The sequence below is a fragment of the Myxocyprinus asiaticus genome, chromosome 42, assembly GCF_019703515.2.
Source record: "Myxocyprinus asiaticus isolate MX2 ecotype Aquarium Trade chromosome 42, UBuf_Myxa_2, whole genome shotgun sequence".
Lineage (NCBI taxonomy): Eukaryota > Metazoa > Chordata > Actinopteri > Cypriniformes > Catostomidae > Myxocyprinus > Myxocyprinus asiaticus.
The window spans coordinates 3482817-3501441 of NC_059385.1; the positions used below are offsets into that span (position 1 = coordinate 3482817).

An 18625-nucleotide genomic window follows, 5' to 3' on the forward strand; every position below is an offset into this window, starting at 1 on the left:
AGACCATTTTTAAGGCTCAGGAAACCTTTGCAGGTGTTTTGAGTTGATTAGCTGATTGGCATGTCACCATATTCTAATTTTTTGAGATAGTGAATTGGTGGGTTTTTGTTAAATGTGAGCCAAAATCATCACAATTAAAAGAACCAAAGACTTAAACTACTTCAGTCTGTGTGCATTGAATTTATTTAATACACGAGTTTCACAATTTGAGTTGAATTACTGAAATAAATGAACTTTTCCACGACATTCTAATTTATTGAGATGCACCTGTATATATATTAAGAAGAAGCCATTTCTTAGAAGCATCAAAATTTTTTTTTACATTGTGACTATATATATATATATATATATATATATATATATATATATATATATATATGGATTAGCCTGTAGACTATAAATAAAGCAAATAATTATAATTAAATATTATGATGCTATTAGAAATACAAATATATTATGTGCTTTGGTAACAGATGGGGACCAGGTTGGCTGTAGCAATCCAAACGTTATTATAGTGACATTATCGCATAAAGTAGTGTAATAATTAAAGACAATACAGTGGGATTTCATAGTTTTGATGACTAATATTCTAAAATGTGGAGGGAGTATGAGTAGATTTTTCAAAACTTTTGACTGAAACTGTTTATCAAAGTACAATGGTATTACTATCTGATACCGTTACCATGGTACTCACACAGCACTTCTGTAAGAGTAAAATAAAAGTTTCGCTTCGCATGAAGTGTAATCAATGTACATTGGACTTTATCACAGTTGAAATGAGATTGAAGCAAATCACAGGCTGACGGAGAGCGGAGTCACGTGGCTTGTGACATCAGCAGTGACGTCGGCAGGGCCGAGCACAGCCGTTACCGGTGGAAAGAAGATGGTGCTCATCAAGGAATAGTAAGTGGAAGTACACCTTTTATGCTCGTAACATTTCACTTACTGCTTTCTAACACCTACCAAATGTGTTCTCGATGATTCGCGAGTACTTTTAGAGAGGACGGAAGGGCAGTCTCGCGGCCGGTAAGTGCGCGAGGCCCAGTTTTAGCCCCAGTCACAATCCACTTTCAATAGGGAACGCGTTAGCACGTGTGCTATTATAAATACTTCGTATTTGATTCCATTGAATTAGCTTTAGGATTAGTTAAGATATAAATTCCCGTTCCTTTAGGGTTGTGAAACTAGAGTATAGTTAGATTTTAAAGCTCTATTAATAAACTTTCAGCCTCTTTGGTTCCGTATGTTTTTGTACATGTCACTGACAGTTTCTCTCATTTGATGATGCTGAATAGTGTCTATAAGTGTTTAACCTTGTGACTTTCGGGACATTTTTGTCTTTTTCATTTTTGTTTTTTTCGATCATTTTGGCTGTTAATGCCAGTGGCATACATTTTGCCAAAGGTGTGTACTTTGGGGGGAATTTTGATATTTCAACCTCAGTTCCTATAATACATCTATAATACACTGTGTACACAAAATAGTTACACTCAGGACCTTCAGGACAAAAATGTCCCCATTGAAACCCATTAAAACTGCAGTATTTGATCCCAGTGCCATAAAAGCATAAAATCATGAATTCTATATTATGCTTTCATTCCGTATGTTTTAGAGAGGACAGAAGGGCAGTCTTGTTATTTGTTTATATTTTCCACCAGATGGCGCCATTTTTCTCATGTCTAGCTTATGGAGCAAATACATGCTTTTTCCCTATTTTCTGTTTGCTGTATTATAGAGCCCTGCAGGCCAATTGAATAAATGATGCAGTTAAAATTGTGGGTGTGTCTATGGATGTCAGAGTGTGTTTTGTATGCGTGTATGGAGAAATTTGTGTGTGTGTGTGTGTGTGTAAAAAAAACAAGAGTGGCATTATGTAAACAAACTGGCATTTAAAGGGTTAAAATCCTGAAAATGAATGAAGATTTGGTAGTTATGGTCAGGACTGATGTTGGTTAAAAAAATTAACTAATTGAAAGTGGAAAATAATATTCATATATAATATTATTATGGCAGTTTTTTGACTTGGACATTTTTGTACTCTAAGGACCTCTGACTAACTTTTTTTATTAACACACAAGGGTTAATCACTGTTAAACTGAGATAAATTGCTCTCTGGTTTGACATAACGAGTTAGCTCCCCTTGTTAACTGCTTAAGCTAATTATATTCACTTGTGTGACTTTGGTTACTTGGTTATTTTTAGACATTGTCTGATTTAGACTTTCTCTGAATGGTGTAGCATAGGCTTGAGCATTCATGGCAGTGGTGACAGTGATGTATAGGTGCCTGCGATCACTCAACTCCAAGCTTTTCTTGTCTCCTTTCAGGTTTTGTCTTTCTATTCTCATGGGATGTTGGTATCACACTTTGATTAGGCTCTCATCATAGGCACAGGACATTGCATGCGTGAAAACAGTTGCTGTGTAGCCATTTAATCTGAGTGAGAGATCAGATCTAGATCATTTTATCACATCATATTGTCTTATGAAATCCAGCTCTTATTTGTTAGCTATGTCCCCATGATGAAAGTTCAAAGGGTCACACCCTGTAGGTTTTGCAAGAGGATGCAAATTCCAGCAATGCAACAGGTGTGCATTTGCTGCCATTGTGCTCTATTGAGAACTGTCCCTTTAAATTCTGACTTTCATCAGTGACTTTCAGGAGTCATTCTACCAGGTTTGAGTGATCGAGTTCACTAAATAGGAAGACAACTCCTGTTGTGATACCTCCTAGTTTCTGAGTCACACTGCGGCTCAGAGAGCATTTCAGCCTCTTGAGGTTTTCGGGGGAGTTTCTGCTTTGAGGAAATGTTGAGCAATACAGAAACCATTGTAGGTTTTCCTTCCAGATTAAGTGTTAACTGTTGACGTGGATGTTATTACAGAGATCATCATGTTTCTGCAGTGTTTGTCAATTGACTTCCTTTGCTTGCAGGATTTTGACTTTGATTTGATGTTATATCCACTTAGAAAAGAGGGATAATCATATCTGTTACAAAGAGTAGAAGAGATTGATCTGCCTTGTACACCTGAAATTTTTATCATTACGATAACACTTGACTTGAGTAGTTATGTTAGCATGTTAGTTAGGGTTGTGAGTAACGATTCACTCATCTCAAGATTCGGTTCAAGATTCTGAACTCACGGTTCGGTTCACGATTCTTTAAACTAAGCCTGAATCAAGAAAAGTTACGATTGAAAGTTGTTGTTTTTTATTATTATTATTGTTATTTCTTTAAAGACATATGCAAAACAGTTCCTTTCCTTTAAAATTAAGGTAAAAGTTCTGTTCTTAAAAGTGCTAAATGATCCATCAGCGATGTACTGGGACTAAAAATCAGCCCAGAACAGGGCAATGGTGACAGTGACACCAAATGGAACTATTAGGCAATAATTCTGCTTACTGAGAATACAGAATTATGTTATAAACATGCTGCTTACACACTGTCACTGATTACATACATTTAGAATATTTAAAATTAAAATTGTATTTTTCTAAAATAATATTGTCTCTGATTACATCTAAATATTATTTTCAAAAATACATATTCAATGGAAGTGCATGCTTAGTGGGCGTAGTGGGCTAAAGCACATAACTGGTCATCAGAAGGTTGCTGGTTCAATCCCCACAGCAACCACCATTGTGTCCTTGAGCAAGGCACTTAACTCCAGGTTGCTCCAGGGGGATTGTCCCTGTAATAAGGGCACTGTAAGTCACTTTGGATAAAAGCATCTGCCAAATGCATAAATGTAAATGTAAATAATAATTTACTGATGAAATCAAATCAGACATGACATTTGACATTAGGATTATATTCCCCCATAGCATTATTATACATAATATTCAGCATTATATATAGTAGATTAATATGGCACTCTCATTAAACCTCTGTACACTTTCATTTTCTCTCGAGCAGTCAAACGGACATTCGATGCATCACACTGAAAAGGTGCGTATCTCCCCCGCTCATGATGCTCCATGTATTACTTTCACGTTTCAGTCAAACTCATTGTACAACACCTATGGCTGCTAGTGTGCAATTGTATTTTAGAGCTCCTTGTGTACAATGAAGTGATTTCCATTTGTATTCCTGCATTAAGTAGGCATAGGATGTCATGTGTACTGGATAGAATAAACACTAAAAAAAAATTCAATCTCCATGATACGCATCGTCGTATTTTTGAACTGCAATGTATCATTCCACGATAAACCATTACAACCCTAATGTTAGTTATTAAGTGTTAATGTGTCATCATGATATGTCCATCAAACTCCCATAGAGCTTCTAAGATGAGCAGTTAACTTAAACAGTTGTTTAGAATATCAATTGAGTAGTAATACCTAGAAATATTTATCAGGCCAATATTTGGCCATTTATGAGATTATCGTTGCAATATTTGTAGTTAATTTTCAGTTAATGTTGTGTACACAATTTATCATTAGCCATCGTTAAATTGTGTGTTTATCATTTGCTTTCTGAAAATCATGAAAACCTCGCCACTCTTCCATGGATGGCATTTTTGCCCAGTGTCTTTCTGATAGTGGAGTCATGAACAGTGACCTTTATTGATGCAAGAGAGAGGCCTGCAGTTTCTCGGATGCTGTCCTTGGCTTTTTTGTGACTTCCTGGATGAGTCGTCGCTGTGCTCTTGGAGGAATTTTGGAAGGTCGGTCACTTCTGGGAAGGTTCACTACTGTGCCAAGTTTTCTCCATTTGGAGATAATGGCTCTCACTGTGGTTCTCTGGAGTCCCAGAGCCTTTGAAATAGCTTTGTAACCCTTCCCAGACTGATGTATTTCAGTCACCTTTTTCCTCATAATTTCTGGAATTTCTTTCGACCTTGGCATAGTGTGCTACTGGGTGAGACCTTTTAGCCAACTTCATGCTGCTGAAAAAGTTCTATTTAGGTGTTGATTTGATTGAACAGGACTGGCAGTAATCAGGCCTGGTGTGTGTCTAGTCCAGCTGAACCCCATTATGAATGCAGTTTCATAGATTTGGGGATTTAGTAACTAAGGAGCAAATACGTTTTTACGCAGGCCCAGCTTGTATTGGATACATTTTTTGCTTCAATAAATAACATGATCATTTAAAAACTGTATTTTGTGTTTACTCAGATTGCCTTTGTTTTATGTTAGATTTTGTTAGATTTTTTTGAAACAGTTTTTAGTATGAGATAACAGAAGAAATCGGGGGGGCAGTACTTTTTCACAGGACTGTATGCAGCGATCAGCCACAACATTAAAAACATTAAAACCGTCTGCCTAATATTGTGTAGATACCCCTCGTGCCGCCAAAACAGCGCCAACCCGCATCTCAGAACAGCATTCTGAGATGATATTCTTCTCACCACAATTGTACAGAGTGGTTATCTGAGTTACCATAGACTTTGTCAGTTCAAACCAGTCTGGCCATTCTCTGACCTCTCTCATCAACAAGGCATTTCCATCTGCAAAACAAAAATATTGTTACACATATAGGCTATACAATAAATATGGTAAAAATACATGGATTTGGATGCATTTTGAATGAAATACATAGCCTATTATTGAACTGTCCTGGTCAAACTCTTTTAAAATGAATCAAACATCATCTTTTCTTGCATGTATTGCATTTTTCCAAACATTTTGTGTGCATCCAGCCTTATCCATAGGTGTCCGTGATCATTTAAAGATACATGATAAATCCGACAGTTTTATTCAAACTTGCACATTTTCGTCTGCAAAGGCCATAACGTTTAGAATGTGTTTTAGATGGCTTTCATTTAAGCATGTCTTTAACTCCAGCGACCACGCTTTGTGGGCTATGCCATTTATAGGTCAATATATATATATATATATATATATTTATAAATCATGTCTTTGTATGTCATTTATAATTCAAAATAAAGTGTTATTTCATTAATAATTTCCTTTTGTGTTATTTTTCCATGATGCGGTCATAGGTCTTTATTTAGCTCTTTACATCAATGTAAAAAAACATTATTTTCTCGTGGCCACGATTTTGTATGTTGATGGAACGCCATCTTTTTCTCGTGAAAATGATCTCGTTCCCTTGACATATTATCTAGTGGCCACAACATATGATCACATTCCCATGAGTTAATATGACGTGGCCATGACAAACTTAATCGAACCGAATATGTCCATTCATGGGCACCATACTATTGCCATATTTTATTGGAAAAAATAAAAACATAGGGTGACCTCTAAAAAAAGTACTTGGGATTGTTGGGAAAATAACTAGATTGTTGTTTGAGCAACATGCTTGTATGTTCGTTTATTAATATTTTGAGTGATCGTTGCAATGGTGGTATTAAAAGTCCTGAGTCTTGAGTTTGTTTTGTAATTGATTCTTTGTTTCATTTTACAGCCGTGTGGTCTTGCCATGCTCAGTGGAAGAGGTGAGTACTGGTTTTTCCTCTACACTTGTCTGGACAAGTTAAAAATTGATTGCAAATGCACAGCATCACTTTGTCTTGTTGAAACTAGCCAAGACCCCCCATTTCCTGTTTTTTAATATAATGCTGACGGGATATTAATTCCATAGCAGTATCTGAAGAGTCTGTTTTCACCTCTTCAAACTGATGTTTCCTTGGAGTTGAGCACAGTAACAGCCTCACGTGACATCCTTTATTGCTTTGAAATCTTCTGGCACACCGGAGGTTTGATCAGAAAACCAAGGACAAGACAAAGCATGTAATGCATGTAGAACACGGTCGCCCTCGGGGAACATTTGAGTTTCATGTTCTTTGGAAAGGTGTAACCTTGATGATCGCTTGATTGGCATCTTATGATATTTTTCATTTAGAATTCAGACAATTCATAGTGCTTAACACACACTGCAGTGAGACTACGTTTGTAGAGCTCTTTTGAACTGACAGCTGTCAGGCAGCCTATTGTTTAAGTTTTGCATATTGCTGTTGTGTTTAGAAGTGATGCAGTACACACAAGTTTTGCAGAGAGACACTCTACATCAGGGTTTATCATTCTTGCACCAAAAAAGCTACCTTCCTGTAGAGTTTAATTCCAACTCTGCACCAACAAACTGGGCTTTATTGTTCAAGTAGACCTAGCCTAAATACTTTGAATAGTTTAGGTGCTGGAACAAAAATCTGCAGGTTAAGTAGCTCTCTGAGAGCAGGTATGAATAATCTTATAATAGCGGATTTATGTATTTTAATAAATGTGTGTATTAGACCATGATTATCTTCTCCAAAGCAGATTAACTATACATATATATGTATACAGCACTTCCCTTCTTTTGTAAAGCAGGTTGTTTTGCAATGACGCTTGTGGCATCAATCAGTCACACAATGCAGAGCTTTGTCTTTAACTGAAATTGCTGGAGGAGACATATTTTAATTATACGAAAGCTATTAAATGCTCAAGACAATGAGTGTATTACCTATAAGAATTCTATAGGGTCTTGTATCCATGCATGTTAATTAAAGCACTTGGGAGGGAACAGCTTGGTTTTTATTTAGCCTAATACCTTGGAGACGTACAAACAAGCAAAAAAAAAAAAAAAATTCAGAAGTAGCATAGCAGATTTATTATTTAAATTACTCATGGCCAAAAGCTTGATGAAAAAAAGCAAAAAGAAACCAGAACTGTATTTGTTTAAAAAAAAAAAAAATCCTGGTCTTATTGTGCACAATGCACATTTCTTTAAATAAAAAAAGGTTGCATGTGGGTAGGGCTGTGTTGATGATACAATCAAATATCGATATATTGCTATACTTTTTCTCACGATATTGTATCGATACTTGGATCCATGTATCGTGATATATCGTGATGTTTTCAGTGCAGTCAGAGACCCTTCTATGAGGCATGAAAGAAACAAACCGATCCTGCAGGATTCACGGTTTCTCTCACGTTTGGATCTAGGGACGGGCAAAAAAAATAGATTTTCTACTTAATCTTCATTTTTACTATACTAATGTTGATTCTTAAAATGCCAAGATCACTTCTTTCTATCTGCAATCCCCAAACAATCAGATGTGTGAATACTTCCCATTTGCTACAAAAAAATATCAGTGATTATCCACTGGCTGGTAGTTTATTCGATTTTACTCACCAGTGTTTGAGTGGTGTAGTGGCATAGAAGTTCAGCACCGAGATCTTTTCACTGCGTGCTGTGAGTAAAAGCTTTGACTCTTTTTGTGTAATGTGAGTCCAAAGACTAGATCCAAGCAAACCATTTGTTGTTTGTAATAATGTTTCTTAATATCCTTTCTGTTCTCTACAGTCAGTTATTTATCAAAAACAACTAAATAAATATTTAATTATAATCACACATAGCATGGATGCTGTAAAGAAGCAATTCGACCAAACAAACACTACTGCCATAGTCCCTGCAACAGGTCTTAAAGAGACGTACCATTTATTCTGCATATTTAAGTAAATACTTGTAAAAAGTACAAATTAGGCATGTAAACAACAAACATGTAACAATATACTGTACATATTCAATATAATATGCAATTTCAAAACACCATATTTATTGATCTAATACATGGACTACATTTAAAAAAAAAAAGCTATAATGAAAAACTAATGATAATATAAAATGTATATGTCTGTATTTAACAAGTTAGAAGATTCCCTGTATAATGAATAACAGCATTAGCTGAAAGAGAATTTCTTTCATACTGTATGCAAGCAAAATGGACATTATAACTGAACTATACCCAAATTAAAAACGAAATTGAAACATGATATCGTGATGTATCGCGAATTGTGACGTGTATCGCAATACGTATCGTATTGTGAGGTGGCTGGCGATACCCAGCCCTAATGTAGGGCTTGGCTTAAAATATTGTTTTTCGATACACATCTTTAAACATAGCACAGATGTGGTAAAGAAGCTATGTGACTCTACTCTCATTAATAGACCTTATTCACAGCAGCGCCATATTTGATTTTTAACGGGAATGACAAAGAGGCTGTGAGGGATAGACTCTGGGTTTAAGCAGGTCTTAAAAAGGTCTTAAAAAGTCTTAATTCATTCTTCCACAAATTAAGGCCCTAAAAAGGTCTTAAATCGGAGCAACAAGTCTTAAATTCATAAGGTCATTGCATTAAAGGAATAGTTCACCCAAAAATTAAAACTTGCTTGTAATTTACTCACCCTCAGGCCATCCAAGATGTATCTGAGTTTCTTTCTTCATCAAAACAGAATTTAAGACTTTTAGGATTTCATTTCAGGCCTCCTCCTTTAAACAATGCAAGTGAATGTCCTCCATTTTTTGACGGTCCAAATTGCATATTTTGGATGCTTCAAAATAATCCACATGACTCCAGTCGACAAATAAAATTCTTCTGAACGCATACGATTGATTATTTTTAGAAACAAAACAATACTTATATACTTTTTAACTACAAATGTTCGCTTCCGTACATCTCTGTGACGTGCGCTCTTGAGAGGGATGACGTAAGCTCGTTGGTAAGGTCATATGGAGGAGGAGTCAGGAATCGCGTCATTGTTTACAATAGAAACTTGTGCCGTTCACAAACCAAAACAGTCCAAAACAATTAAAAAAATATATATACAACAAAACAATGTAAACAATGCTCAGGACAAAGCAGTGACTCCTGACCAATTATTACTCAAACATTCATTGATCACTGAGAAATCAACACACCATATTAAGAACCTATGAAATGTAAACTTTTGAACGGGATCATTTGTGTAAATTCGGTTACTATTTTGTCTTGTGGAATATACAGTATGTGAGTATCTGTTATGTCATATAGCTTCTTCAGGGCTGTACTAAATAAAAACAAAATGCAATTTTTATGATCCCTCTTTATTGTAAAAAAAAAAAAATAATTTTTTCTCATAGACTAAAGTTTGGTCGACTATTAGGGGCAGCCCTAGTGTATATATACTGTGTGTGTTTGTTTATATATATATATATATATATATATATATATATATATATGTATATATAAAACTTGCATATCCAGCTCAGAAACGCAACAAGCCTACAATAAGGCAACTGCTAAATTAAATAATGTTGGTTGAATACTCACTTGTAAATTGTAATGCCAATTCCAACAGCCGAAGCCGACACGGTAGTGTTCACCCTAGCGGGCAAAGAGGCTCCGCTCAGCATGCGAAGAATGAACTTCAGCACGGGGGTTCTCTTCACTTCTAAATTTCACTCTGTTCACTCCTATAATTGCTTCATCAGATGTGTTTTAATCCCTAATAACAATGACTCACGGTTCCTAACAGCTCGTTCCTCAGGAGGCAAAAAGAGAAAGTCACACAGGGGCGTGATTAATTTGCTATATGTCTCCTGACAGCTTAACCTCAGTGAGGCTGACCCATACTGTGGCGTGTTGACTGAGGTGAAATAGAAATCCAGACAACATGAGTTGTGGAAAATCAACTTTATACCGTTTTATGCATGCCAAATACTGTGTATATATACAATGTATATACACATGCATATATACATGGGTTTTGTACATTTAAAAAAGCTAAAATGTGAATAAATAATAAAAAATAAAAATGTTACGTACCAAGTTAGAAGGTCCCCTGTATAATGAACAGCATTAACTGAGAGATAATTTTTCATTTGTTAGCAAAATAACTAAAATGCACCCAAATATATAGAAATCAGAATATAATGAAGCTTGTGACTCTAAATTAAATTAGGAAATCTGTATCAAAACCCAGTCCTAGTTGCGCAATCATTCACTAATATGCAGTAAAAGTAATTTCAGATGGAGAAGATTATTTTCTATTGATGTAACAAAAGACTGCATGAACAGGAAAAAAAAATATTTTTACCAGTAATTTCTTATCCTAGTTTTCACCAATCCAATCAATTCCTGATGAATAAAGTTAAGTCCCATGACTCCTGTCCTATTCTTGATTTGCCTTATGAATAATATGTTCATCCAATAAATATGATATGATTAATTATATATATATATATATATATATATATATATATATATAATTATTATTATTCCAGCTGATTAGCCTTCTATCTTCTGGACTATTTCTTAAAAAAGAGCTCCATTTTTATATTTTCTCTTTTGTAGTATCAAGTTGGGCAACTCTTCTCAGTGGCCGAGGCCAGTAAAAACGAGACAGGTGGCGGAGAGGGTATTGAAGTGCTGAAGAATGAACCCTATGAGAAAGAGGGCGAGAAAGGACAATACACACACAAAATCTACCACTTAAAGAGGTAAGGAAATATGCACAACAATGTCTTTTTATACTTTAGTTGAGTAAGCCAAACTTTGCTATTATTAAAGCAATTTTTCATCATGAGGGTGTTGTAATTTTCTGTAATCACAAAAATATAATATTTAATTCTTGAAGTTGACACTACCTACAATTTTAGCATTATCATATGTGCCACATCTCAAGTGTTTTGCAATACCCCATTAGATGACGAACTGTTCATCTTAAAGCTGTAAACAATTTGTACTCAAAGCGCTTTGCTTTAGTTGTCTTCTGTTCTGTGTTTGTTCAGTAAAGTGCCAGGCTTTGTGAAGATGATCGCACCAGAGGGGGCTTTAGTTTTCCATGAAAAAGCCTGGAATGCTTATCCGTACTGCCGCACGAGTGAGTGGAACACTATTTCACATGCTATGCCACACAATCCATCACATTTTTATTACATATGCATTAGACAATATGTAATACATTACATATTGGCTCAGATATGGTCATGCATACACATAGCTGAGATTGTTTTTGTTTCAAAAGTTCTCACTTTGTGTGTTGTTTTGTAAAGCATTAGGCCTGAAAAATACTCTACGCAAGTACTCAAAATGCAGACGCGAATGCTTGGCCGACGCATTGCAAGTGCATAACACGCACTCTTACGTTACTTGTGGTAACAACTCTTATTACTCAAGGGGGCGATACCCCGATCGATTTAAACGTTATTATTCATGTCATGTATTCATGTAGCAAGCATCTTGACAACAGTTTAACTAAATGCTAACATATTCTTCGTTTTCTGTGCACCGTTCCATCACACGCACAGTGAAGCGCTTATCCTTTCAGAGTATTCACTTTTGACTGTAGGCCCAAAAGGATGCGTTCAGTGCATGCACGCTACGATTTTGTGATACTCTTTTAGCAGTCAACAGCAGTTGTATGCACCAACAACGGGCTAAAAAGAAGATTGTGTCTGTACATCTCGTGCACATTGCAAGCAACAAATTTTGTCATCAGTACAGTATGTGCGGACTGTCCGTGTGCAGCCATGATTTTCTAGACACATGAACATTGTGCTGATGACAAAATTAGTTGCGTTGTGCACGAGATGTTCCCACACACTGAAAACTGAAGTGTACTTTGGCCTTAATTCTTGCTAATGTCTGCTATAGTGCCCCTTGTGGCAACGCTTAGAATACAAAATGTTTTTTTTTCATTATGTTATGAATTGCGTTTTCGACACATTTCGGAATGCAAGTTTGCGTGAAATCCAGCTTGCATAGCTAGAATTGTTTGTGTTTATGTTCACGTACTTGTGTAGAATATGTTTTGGGCCTTGGAGTTTTGAGTTGTTTCTAGGGCTGAACGATTTGGACAAAAACGTTTTATTTTCTGTGAATTCTGGGTTTTAAAGTTTAATCACATTTTATCATGATTATCAGTGAAGAAACTCGTCCTTGAGATATTGCTTAAATATAATGTAATTATTATTGATTCATTATTATTATTACTACTACTACATTAAATATGACATTTTACTATACAGTAGAATAGTACTGTAAAAAATTATAAGTAATATATTTCTGTTGCATTTATTTCAATTTCATGCATTAAATGGAGCTTTTGTTTTGGCGGAAAACCAGATGTTTTTGATGACTTCACTTCTCACCTCTGGAAACAGTTTGTTGGGCTAATGTGCTTATTAAACCACAAAAGGCTATGATTAAATTATATAAATTTATAGTCTGCATGAGCTACAGGCTTCACAGTGAATAAAGTGCTCTGTTCTTTGTCAATAATACACACAGAGCGCGTGTGATGTTGATGCGGTTAGTGTTTCAGCAGTGGCTTTTCACATTCACTTACGGTTGAAGTGTGCAGCTCATGCAAACTGTATATTAGTTTAAATCTCAGACTTTTGTGGTTTAATCATCACACTAGGACATATCACGATTTTAAGTTGATTAATTGTGCATTTACTGTTTACATTCATTTTATCCCAAATATCAAATTCCGCATCATTGTGTTTTGTAGTTAATTCTGTTTTTATTATTGAATTCCACGATTCCATCTGTGTTTCTAGAAAGGGTATTCACACTTGAGCCCTCTTAAAAAGAACCAAACTAAATAAATCAATAAAAAGTGAAACACAGAGGGGGAAAAAACCATCACAATCATTGCATCTGTTGGCTGTGTACATTTTTTGTCCAATTTGTGAAAGGGTCAGCTAACGTTTAATAATTTTCATCAAATTTTTTGAAAATCTGTCAGCTTGATTATTAAAATATTGTAATAATAATAATAATAAAACATTTTAAGAAACTGTTATAGAGGCCTGGGTAGCTCAGTGGTAAAAATGCTGGCTACCACCCCTGGAGTTCACTAGTTCGCTAGTTTGAATCCCAGGGTGTGCTGAGTGACTCCAGCCAGGTCTCCTAAGCAACCAAATTGGCCCGGTTGCTAGGGAGGGTAGAGTCACATGGGGTAACCTCCTTGTGGTCACTATAATGTGGTTTGTTGAGCACAGATGCCGCAGAGGATGGCGTGAAGTCTCCTGATAAGATGCGCGGGTTAAAGGTCTCAGACGCGGAGGCAACTGGGATTCATCCTCCGCCACCCAGATTGTGGCGAATCACTACGCGACCACGAGGACTTAAAAGCGCAATGGGAATTGGGCATTCCAATTTGGGTGAAAAAGGGGAAAAATCCCCCCCCCCCCAAAAAAGAAACTGTTATAGAGTTATAGTATTATTTTATTATTATTCAATAATTTATTCTATATAAACTTCGTAACTTGCTCGTAACATTGCTATGCAGTCCAGTTAAATCCTTATTTTGGCGAAGTTTCTGTTGTTTGTAGTTGAGTTGACAAAAGCCTTTTAATGCAGTGAAATGCTCTCATCTCCCTTTCTGTCCACAAAAGGCTGGTGTCGTGGGGTTATTTTAGATTTGTATTTTAAATTGTAGCAGCCAAACATAAAGGTATGTGAAATTACGCAAATGTCCAATTAAAGTGCATCTGGAGTGCTTTAGATAAATTGCCCTTAGCGCACGTTAGCACTCGTCACTCAGAGCATCATATAGTGTGTGTATCGAGCACAGAACTGCTCTGAAACCACATGTGTAATACACTGACCCTGTTTACATGTATTTAAGAAAGCACTACATGCTACAGACAAAACAGCTGCGCGCATAAGCACAGCAGAGTGGGCAGCGCATTCAGACTATTTATTTATTTATTTATTTAAGTCACAGCCCTCGCGGTTTGATAATCTCACAGGTCATATCGCGATTTTATTCCGATTAATCGTTCAGCCCTAGTTGTTTGTATCAGTCTGTTTTGACGTTGAAAATATAAACGTTGTCTGTGTCACCTGATTATTTTTCTTCTCTTATTTTTGCATGCTGCTCCATTCCCTTCAGTTGTGACTGTAAGTACATCTTAAACTAGCTGTCCTGTGTAATCAATATAACCAGTGCATGATCGTTTACTATGAAGTGCCTGCGATTTGCCTTTAATGGAAAAGTTGCTGTTGTCTTGTTTTTGTGTGTAATCAGACATTTGTTTGATGCCAGATGTGGAGCAAGATACAGTGGCCCCAAAACTATTTGGACACTTACAAATGTCTGAATGTCATTGCATTAGATAACAAAATATAGTGTTTGCGCTCAAATGCTGCTGGAATATCTCAGAACTAACTGCACTTTTCTGAGCCATTGTTGCTCTGACTTTTAATCAGCTGATGTCGCAGTGATTTTTAGTGGATGTATGAAGTCAGTTCCCCTCAAGTTTTCACAGGTCTCCTAGCAGAGTAACCACAGGTGAAGTTCAGCACATTATCAACATGTTCCACTAGTGTTTGACCAGCAGAAAGTGTTCAAATACCATCTTCATTTTGAACATTATATCTATTGCTTTATCATTTAAAACTTCACAAGCTTCTTTTTTTTTTTTTATGTTTTTCTTGAAAAGTGTGCTTGTGCTTGTCTTTCTTAAAAATAAAAATTACACTTGGGTTGATATTTTGTTATCTAATACAGTAACATCCAACATTAAGTGTGGCATAATTGTCCAAATTCCTTTTACCTAGAACTGGGAGTACACCGGGTTTACTGACTGTCTTCTAGGAATGAGTCCACTTCAAGCTTAAACCCAGTTTAAAACATGTGGTTTGGACGGCTCTCAAGTTTTTGGACTTCAAAATACTCTTTGCAACATGCACCGCTAATAGATGTGATATTTATGCATTACATGTGCTACAGATTTGACAAAAACCCTAAAAAAAAACAAAACATGATTTTTCTGTTTGTGTGAATGTTTTTTTTTTTTATAAACATCTGTTTCTTTTTCTCAGAATGAATACATGAAAGATGACTTCATGATTAAAATCGAAACATGGCACAAACCCGACATGGGATCTTTAGAAAATGTGAGTATAGAGATTTTTTTGTAATTAGCGTAAAATGTTTTGTTGACATTTAGAATGCATCTGTAACCACATGCTGTGAGGTGTGTCATGGAATTTTTGCAGATCACTTTTTTCTGCGACTGATTTGTTTATTTCTTGTTGGTTGTGACCATGATCAGGTACATGAATTGGACCCCACCACATGGAAGACAGTAGAGGTTGTGCATATTGATATAGCGGATCGCTCCCAAGTTGAACCCGGAGTGAGTACACTTTTACATCAGTCCGATCGAATGCTCAGATTGTTTTACATTCCCACACGTTTTTCACACTTGTATAAACATTGCACACTTTGAACATTCTCACAGTTCACCACAAAATCCCTGCTGGTCATATTATGGTCAGCTGTCACTCAAACATAGGCTTTTTATGTCCAGCTTGTGGTATCTGTTGTTTGCATAACTCCGGCCTTTTGCTTCAAATGCATTTGGGTGACATCACACTCGAGTCCCTTTTGATGTCTGAGTTTGGTTTGTTTAGTGTTAAAAAACTTGTGGGACTTGGGTTTTACAGTTCGCATTTGGTATGAAAGTTCTGACCTAATTTTCATAAGTGAACTGCTATTGATTATGATGATGCATAATTTGACTATCACAGAAACTGAATAATTGTTTCCAAGATAAGGTCCAACGAAAACCTAAAACACAGATGAAAAACACAAGTTTTTTGAAAAGATTTCTTTTGCTTTGTTCTGTGTATTGTGTGTTCAAAGACGAGATCCAGGCACCCCAATTTAATTTCATGTCTCTTTTAATATCCTTTCTGTTATTTGCAGTCAGTTGGTGATCAAAAAGGAAAAAATAAACATGTATTGTAATTACACTGTACATTGCACTGATGGGGTGGGGAGCGTGCAATTTCTCTCTCGTTAATGTGCGCTGTGCTCATTCAACCGTAAATACTTGCTGACGGAGGTGCCGGTTCTCTTAAAGAGACAGTACCAATTAAGTGCTTGTCATACATATCAATGTAAACTCCATGTAAATGACACAAGTGCATATAAACAAACATGTTACATAATGTAGTAAGTGTAATAAATGTGTAAATACATAAACATTTAAAGATATAGTCATACATTGTGAAATAAACTTCAGAAAACACTATAAATATTAAAGAATTTAACAAATAGGCTCTTGCCGCATCTATGCAAGGGTTTGGTATATGTATTTATTTATTTATTTATTTTTGCATAGTAGTTTTGATATAGTAGCACTTAAATTTAATTTTGGAATATCATTATTAAATAATTGTAATATGTGTCATTCTATTTTCATTATTAGGTTTCCAACCTTGTGAATATTTTGTTAAAAATGTGTATGATATTTCAAACCGTGACAACAGCTTGTATCATTATTAAAAATTTCATTTCATATAAATTGATAGAATGTGAAATTTGTACACAAGCTAAATGTGATTATAATGACCCAAAGTGAAATATAAAAATAAAATGCACAATCTTGCATACTATATAAACCATATGAAAACTATATATATATGTGAAGATGCTCCCTTCTCAGACTGCTTAATATCTTTTTTCAGATTTCACTCACATATTAGGCTTACATGTCATAAAAAAATAAAATAATAATTACTAGCCAGTGGAGATTCTTTCTCCAACATGTCCGTAGAGGGTAGAGAAGTAAGTTATGATATGATGCATTGTGAAACAAGACTTGCTGATGAAGAGGTCAAATCAAACACTGTCAATGTGCGAAAACGGCCTTAACAGTCCAGGTTCTTCAAAACATGATTTTAAGGACTAGATTATTCTCTTTCATACTTGAAAGCTAGAAGTTTAAATCTGTTCTAAGAAAGAAAAGAAAAAAAGATTTTCTGCATCTTTGAAATGCATAATATTACACTTACATTGGCTTTTCTGTAGTCATAGTTTCTGTCTCTTCATGGTACTGAGGTGCTGCTGTGTTTTGTAAGACTGGATTAGGGTGACGTGACACAAGTGTATGGACCATTGACCTTCTAACCTGCGTAACTCCAGTTCACTAGTTTACACTTATGGTTACTTACCTCTGTCTACTACAGCTGCTAAAATGTATCTGAAAGCGGATAACCCAAACCTCCTGCAAGCAACACACACATACTCATTGTTAGAGTTAACTGGTTTTGCTTCAGGACCCAGATTTTCAAGTGGTGACCCAACACGTTTACCTGTATTTAATGTAGTCCTTTTATTTTCCTCTGCCTGGCGTAGTTTCGTTCACAGTTTTCTAGTATGAGGGCATGTAACACAGCCAGGCCATTTTGACATATGCCTAATTTGTAGCAACAAGTGTCAGATGTTTGATTGGATGCAAGTCCTTTGACGTCCACAACAAAAGATATGGGAAGTGTTTTCTCTGCCCTTTTAAAAGTTGATAAGCATATTTATGTTGCTATCCTAACTATTTTGATTATATGGAATTTTTTTTAATTTTTTTTTATTTATTTTTTCTTCTGCTGATCAGAACCAGGGTTGTCATTGTCATGAGAATCCTGGAAATATCAGCAAATGTTAAATGTGTTTTACCAGGCCTGGAGAAGTCATGGATTTATCAATTATAAATACATATACTTGCAAGCCACAGTGATTTCCAAGTTGTCAGTGAATTGTTCTATTTAATGAATTTGTCTAGAAAATCAGTTCACAAATTGGTCAAGATGATCTTTAGAAATCTGTATCCAGTAATCACAAACAGATCTGCATAACAGATCACACAACCTAGAGCAGATCTGTAGCCAGGGCTGCATGATTTGGACAAATCATATTGCAATTAATTACAAAAATATTGTAATTGTGATTTTAAAATGCAAAATGATAAACCCCAAAAAAAAAAAAACAATGATATCGTTAGACCAAAATTAAGAAATGTTTTGCCCATGCTCTACTGAGCACAAGACAGAAAGAGTGTTTTGAGCACAGAACCGCTCTGAAACGACTGAAAACACTGTATCATGAGCCTCACGTGTTC

The 18625-nt window shown here is 35.7% G+C and overlaps 1 protein-coding gene across 1 annotated transcript in view; it reads left to right on the forward strand.

Moving 5' to 3' along the window:
* Positions 1 to 826: 826 nt before the first annotated feature.
* LOC127432627 (phosphatidylinositol transfer protein beta isoform-like) overlaps positions 827 to 18625 on the forward strand; it is a 28129-nt gene continuing 10330 nt past the window's right edge. The window contains exons 1-7 of the mRNA XM_051683939.1: positions 827 to 903; positions 6373 to 6403; positions 11061 to 11206; positions 11498 to 11589; positions 14614 to 15012; positions 15282 to 15620; positions 15779 to 15862. Coding sequence (XP_051539899.1) covers positions 15555 to 15620; positions 15779 to 15862 — 150 coding nt within the window. The 5' untranslated portion in view covers positions 827 to 903; positions 6373 to 6403; positions 11061 to 11206; ... (1 more) ...; positions 14614 to 15012; positions 15282 to 15554. The remainder of the gene's footprint in view (positions 904 to 6372; positions 6404 to 11060; positions 11207 to 11497; positions 11590 to 14613; positions 15013 to 15281; positions 15621 to 15778; positions 15863 to 18625) is intronic.